General features: G+C 40.2%; 1 protein-coding gene across 4 annotated transcripts in view; it reads right to left on the bottom strand.

The window, feature by feature from the left end:
• Positions 1 to 868: 868 nt before the first annotated feature.
• Positions 869 to 6,152, bottom strand: part of LOC137379584 (cyclin-dependent kinase inhibitor 1B-like) — a 29,326-nt gene continuing 24,042 nt past the window's right edge. For 3 of the 4 annotated variants that reach the window (XM_068050619.1, XM_068050620.1, XM_068050618.1), the window contains exon 3: positions 869 to 4,597. In XM_068050619.1, the coding sequence (XP_067906720.1) occupies positions 4,539 to 4,597 (59 nt within the window). In that variant the 3' untranslated portion in view covers positions 869 to 4,538. The remainder of the gene's footprint in view (positions 4,598 to 6,152) is intronic. The other variant, XM_068050622.1, reaches the window with a different exon arrangement.

Here is a 6,152-nt window from a genome sequence, read left to right as displayed (position 1 = left end):
CTAGGGCTGAGTAATGAATGCCCACCTTTCCAGTGATGCCAACATCTTGAGAATAAACCTTTTAAAGAAGTAATTGGTGCATTAAGCAGGTATTTGATGCTCTGCTTGAGTCAATACCGACATAAAGCTTTCTATGAATAATAGACATGTCTAGGCTAGAACTCTTGGATTCTACTGTGTAAGGATTTCCCAAAGTGCATAGGGTTAGTAATGGGACCAGTTGAGGCCTTCGAGCTTCTCCTAGAGAAGTGTATCCTCTATATGAACAAGCCCATCAATTCATAAATGTTCATCTGGTGTTTAGTAATAAGTACTGGATTACGTTAGTGACTCCTCCAAGACGACAGCCCTTTATTTTTTATCCAAAACAAAGGGGGTACAAATGCCTGCCTCATAATGAGGGTATTCAGACAACTGCCTGGGTGGCTGCAGTCACTTTCAATTGACGATGAAATAAAGGCACATTTTAATTTAATTTGTGTTTCTGTCCTAGGAGAGGGCAGCCTCCAAGTTCCACTGTGCCACTTTTATATTAGCAGTCAGGTGATAGCCTGCCTCAGCACCTCCAAAGCAAGTTTGCTCAAGTTTCTCAGCTTACTCTGACAATCTTTTGAATTTCTGTTTGTGTGTCAAACATTAACCGACACGTTTCACTGACTTCAACTGTCACCAGTGAGCACTATTGTTTCAACATGACAGAAACAGTTCTAAAGTAGCAATGTAAATTTACTGCATTCCACTGTGACATTTTTGTGTAACTGCAGGATAATTGAGCAAAGCCGCTAGTGGTGCACAAATGAACATAAAAGCATTGAAAAAAACTGCTGCAAACACAATTAAACGCTCAAAACAAACTGCATATTCCTGTGACAGTGCTGCACTGTGTTTATTCAATATTGACAGAGACCAAGGATTTCCCAAAATAATTGCTGTACAACACCAAAGGCTATATAGGGTATATGTTTCAGTCTCTACCTCACTCCGCAGTAGTCTAATAATGAATTACCTTGAATCTACAAGAAAACATGCCATGCAAGTGTCTTTTAATCATAAAGATACCATGCGATATAACACATATCAGAGTCTTATATAATTTTAAAAATCTCATGATGGTATAGTGGATAGATATTCATCCATACATTACTGAGCCATATAGGCCACAATAGTCCCCAGTGATGACTAGCCCGTTAACTACAACTGGAGATGATAAAACCAGTGAATGTCCTTGTTCCTGATCATTATTCGGTGACCCCTTGCTAGAAAGCAGATGCATGGATACCGTTTGAGGGTAGGATTAGGCTCCGATAATATCCATTAAGTTCTTGAATGGCCGGCTGATACTCATTGTCAGGCTCCTGTAAGAAGAATGGCCATTTGAGTTTTGTAACAAAGGGCTACTGACCCCAATAGAACAATATCCAGCATATGTAAATGCTTTCAGGTGCGTGGTGAGAATTTGAGAAGGAAACTATTTTTAAAAAAGGTCTGGATTATCTTACATTTGAATAGTGAGTAACAGCAGCAGAGGCCATGGATCAAACCTGAGGGTTTCCTTTGCTCTATGGCTATGTTCTACGCAAAGTAGTGCATTTATTAATTAAACCATTAGAGACCTCACTTTTTCAAAATCTGTGTAGCTTATTCACCAACTCCAGTGGCACCTATAAACCCATTATAAAGATTAGAGTCTCCTCTTCTGCTGACAGCAGCTAATACAGGCATCAAAATAGCTCTTTCCACTGTCATGTTTCAAATGTGACTGGATTTATTTTGCACAACCCTGGTATGTGAGCTGGTAACTGAATGCTGATTTAACTATAATGTAACAACTTAGAATTCACTTAGAGAGGGGGATTAACACTCACACTACTACCTGGATAGATGGCAGAATGAGGATTCCTTCATTAGCATCACAGCCCAAGAAAATATGCGTGGAAAACCTTGTCTTTTGCATTTCAGTACAATCAGATGAGCATAAAATGAACTCTTCATTCATTGGCTAAAACAAAAAGTACAATGAAGATGTTGTCTACAGGATGACTAGTAGAGGGCTGTTTGATTAAGTTTACAGGAATTAAAAAAGGAAGTTATTCAGGATGGAAGACATTAGGATAGGAGATAAAAATCATGACAAAGAAAATTTCAGGTAAGGTTAGCTGGTAATATTGCTGATAATTGAAGAGAACAAGAGAAAAAGTGGAAAACAGAAAGGTGACCGTTTTTTTCTCTCACTGTTTGTAGATGTCTGTAATACACTTTATATACCGATCAAACCACAGCAAGTATTAGTCCAATCAGAATGACAAACCAAACATTCACAAGCTGCACACCTTTTCTAACAAATTGGTCTCCACTCATGACACAAAATGGGAGCTGGGATTTCACAGGGTAAGGATGAATGTTCACCTGAAAGAAGAAAATAGTTCCAGTAGTAACAAATTCTGATAGAGTATTTCCTATGAAACTCCACATTTCTTTGCTCAAATTAGCCATCTTAAATATAGCAAAACTATTGTTTTCCATGGAAGCTGCAGGGTTCTCATGCTCTTTTTAGTTCAGCAAGGTGAGAAAAATGTTGTAAATAAGAAATTGGTAGTGTCCCTGCTCACGAGAACAATAGGGCAGATCATTTTTCCATTTCTGTATCGGTTGATTGCTTTTTGCGCCATTTGTCTGACTAAGAATTAGCAGAATGTTCTTGGCATCTGTCCCTTCTCCGAAAAGATCCTACTCTGGACAGTGTCATGCTAGGCCACCACCTGCCAAGAATGAGGCACATCAATTTTGTCATGAACATTGATTTATAACTGCTGTTGGAGCAAGGAAATGACTTGTTAAACAAATCAGCCATGGCTGGAAAAAAACAATTTACATACTAACAGACATTGAAGGTGAGGAAGCGCATTCCAGGGCCTAAGGAGGATACAATCCACAAGGGCCAGGACTGGTTAGACTAGCTGGTCACATGACTAACTGGGTGTTCTAGGTTTGCTTTTCAACTGACCAGAGAGAGAGTTTGAACTCAAAGACTGTTTGCTCCTGGACTGAAGGTATCGCCTGTCTGCTCCCATCTCTCTCACAAGTCTCTGAATCCACTGAAGACACATGAACCCCAAGAGAGAAAAGGCTCCTGTAGCGAACAAGGTTTAAGAATACTGGACCCCAACTAAAAGCAAGATCTACCTACAATCAAGGACTCTACAGTAAGCTCAAAGAACCGTAACAAAAACTCTTCAGATATTGTCTCAAATCTTTCCACTTTATTTTCCTTCTGCTCTTTTCTGTCTCTACTTGCATCTGTGTATCACGTATACATGCTAATGTGGGCGCAGCATGTATCCATAGGTATCAACCAAATTATAGTTTAATAAGTTTAATGAAAAGTTGAAATTTAAGAAAACCTGTTTGTACTGGTTTCTTTGCCTTATAATTGGAAAGCGGTGAACAAGGATTCACCAAGGAGTTAAAAACATGGTGTTAAAAATTAAACCCGGTTAGGATAAAACCAGGTGAAGGCTGAAAGGGACACCTTTCGCACCTGGTCATAACAGTTAAACTGCCAGGGTGCACTCAGTAGGAGAAACCTAAATTTAGGAAATATCAGTAATGTTTAGCAAAATTTAAAGAAGTTAAATATACAAAAGACAACAGGGCTCGCAGAAAAGTCTCTGAAAAAGGACAGGCCTTCAACAATTCTGGGGATGTTGTCTGCCCATTGCCTTCAATACTCCACTGAGGGGTGCACACATTTTTTCCAATCTCTTCCTTGGGTTTCTGCTGGGTTCAATCTAGTGGACAGTCTGTCTACACCCTTGCATTGCTGAATCAAAACAGGCTTCTTGGGCAGCCGAGCTTCTTACATTTTCAGTTCAAAGCAAGAGTTTTGGAGATTAACGATCCTTGGCTAATGTTATGGAATCTGTGATTTGACGACACTGTTGACAATGTCAACATTATAACCCCTCAATGCATTGTGGCTGTGCAATACACTGTTTTCCTTGTGAAGGTAGAGACCAACTCAAATGACTGCAGAAGACTGTTTAAAAAGAACAAATAAAATCAGATTATATGCTGATGTTTGCCATGAGGAAATGGCTATTGAAATTCATTTCACACAAAGTCTTTATGCTGTAGAAAAGATGGAAGTCATTTCTTTAACACAAAAAGCAACAGAAAGTCTGCGTTTGACTTTTTTCAAGAACACAGTTAAATATTTTTGACCTGCAAGTTTTAGCCTTTATTTTTAGCATCCAAGACATCCGGAAAAAGAAAATCCAAAATCCAATGTTCAAATAAAATGAGGTGTTCAATGATGAGTCTTGCCTACTGGTGAACTACTGTTCTGTTTAAAATAATTTGTACTCAATTTGTAATTCATTTTTAGACCCAATTTGTAGATAGTCTGTAGTAACAAGAGTTCTATATGGTTTGAATAGAAAAGATCTTCATGCTACGCTTTCTTCATGAATCCAAGGCAGTTTTATTTCAATTGATTCTCAGTCCTTTGAGACCATCTCTAGGTCTTCTATCCTGTAATGCTACTTTTTTCTGCTGTGGTGGATTGGACGTGTACATCTCTTCTTCGCAAAATAATAATCTGTGGGGAAAAACAGAGGAAGACTGAGCAGAAAAAAAAAAACAGTGCATTAATCGCACAACACAGTAACTGTACACAAGGCATTTACTATGGTACATAAAATCATTTTGCCCACTTTGGACATCCCATCAAAAAAGACACATGGACCCACCATGTGGGTGAGAGTCCCAAAGCGGGTGGGGAGCCCCAAGACTGTGGCAGCCCTGATCTTGACAGACAGGTTGCATCATCAATTTTTCTTGCTGATCTGCTCAAACCCAACCAAATCCTCTATCTGGCTGGCCAGTGAGAGTGGAGGTTTGGTGGCAAGGGGCTGCAGCCAAGGCCCAGCTAAAATGGTGACTCTGGATGTGATTGGGTGAGGGGGAGTCTAGGGCGAGAGGCGCCCAAAGAAACTGCTCCTTTGGCCCACAGGAAATCTAAAATTAAATGAAATTACTTATCTGCCTGAGCCCCTTCCAGCCCATAATACCTCTCCCTAATAGCTTCTCTGTTAAGCCAGACCTGTCACTGTGCCCCTGCTCATGTCTGACTAATACTTCAATTGGATCCTGATTGCATAACTGGGACCTGATTTGCATATGTAAATAGGACCCCACTGCCTTTCTGCAGGGGTCCTGCTCAAACAAGCAAGTTAACATTGGGACACTACAGGAAAGCAGCAAGGTTAGATTATCTGGCACAGTAGTTTAGTGGTTATGTTATAGGACTAGTAATTCAGAGGCCTGAACCAATAATCCGGAACAGTGAATTCAAATCCCACCACACCACCTGGTGAATTTAGAGTCAGTCATTTACGACATAGAAAGAGGCCATTCTGTCCATCGAGTCTATACTGGCTCTCTGTGGAGCAATCCAGTCAGTGCCACTCCCCTGCTTGATCCCCATAGTCCTGCAAGTTTATTTCCTTCATATCCAACCAATTTCCTTTTGAAATCATCAATTGTCTCCACTTCATTCACCCGCGTGGGCAGCAAGTTCCAGGTCATTACCACTCGCTGCGTAAAAGAGTTCTTCCTCACATTTTCCGAGTCTTTTGCCCAAAATCTTCAATCTGTGTCCCCCTAGTCCTTGTACCATCAGTTAATGGGAACAGTTTCTCCTTGCCTAACTTATCTAAGCCTGTCATAATCCTGTACACCTCTAACAAATCTTCCCTCAATATCCTTTGCTCCAGGGAGAATAACTCCAGCTTTTCCAACCCAACCTTGTAACTAAAATCCCTCATCCCTGGAACCATTCTGGTAAATCTCCTCTGCATCCTCTCAAGGACCTTCACATCCTTCCTAAATTGCGGTGACCAGAACTGGACGCAATATTTGAGATGGGGCCTAACCAGAGCTTTATTTAAATTCAATTAATTAAATAAATCTGCAATAAAAAAGTTAGTTAGTTTCATGTTCATCACTGCTGATACTAAATTGTTAAAAACCCATCTGGTTCACTAATGTCCTTGAGCGAAAGAAATCTGCTATCCTTACCTGGTCTGGCCTACATGCGACTCCAGACCCAAAGCAATGTGGTTGACTCTTAACTGCCCTCTGAACTAGCCTGG

This window comes from Heterodontus francisci, chromosome 18 (assembly GCF_036365525.1).
Source record: "Heterodontus francisci isolate sHetFra1 chromosome 18, sHetFra1.hap1, whole genome shotgun sequence".
Lineage (NCBI taxonomy): Eukaryota > Metazoa > Chordata > Chondrichthyes > Heterodontiformes > Heterodontidae > Heterodontus > Heterodontus francisci.
The sequence above is the reverse complement of the archived record's forward strand: the minus strand, read 5'-3'. Positions and strand labels throughout refer to the sequence as shown.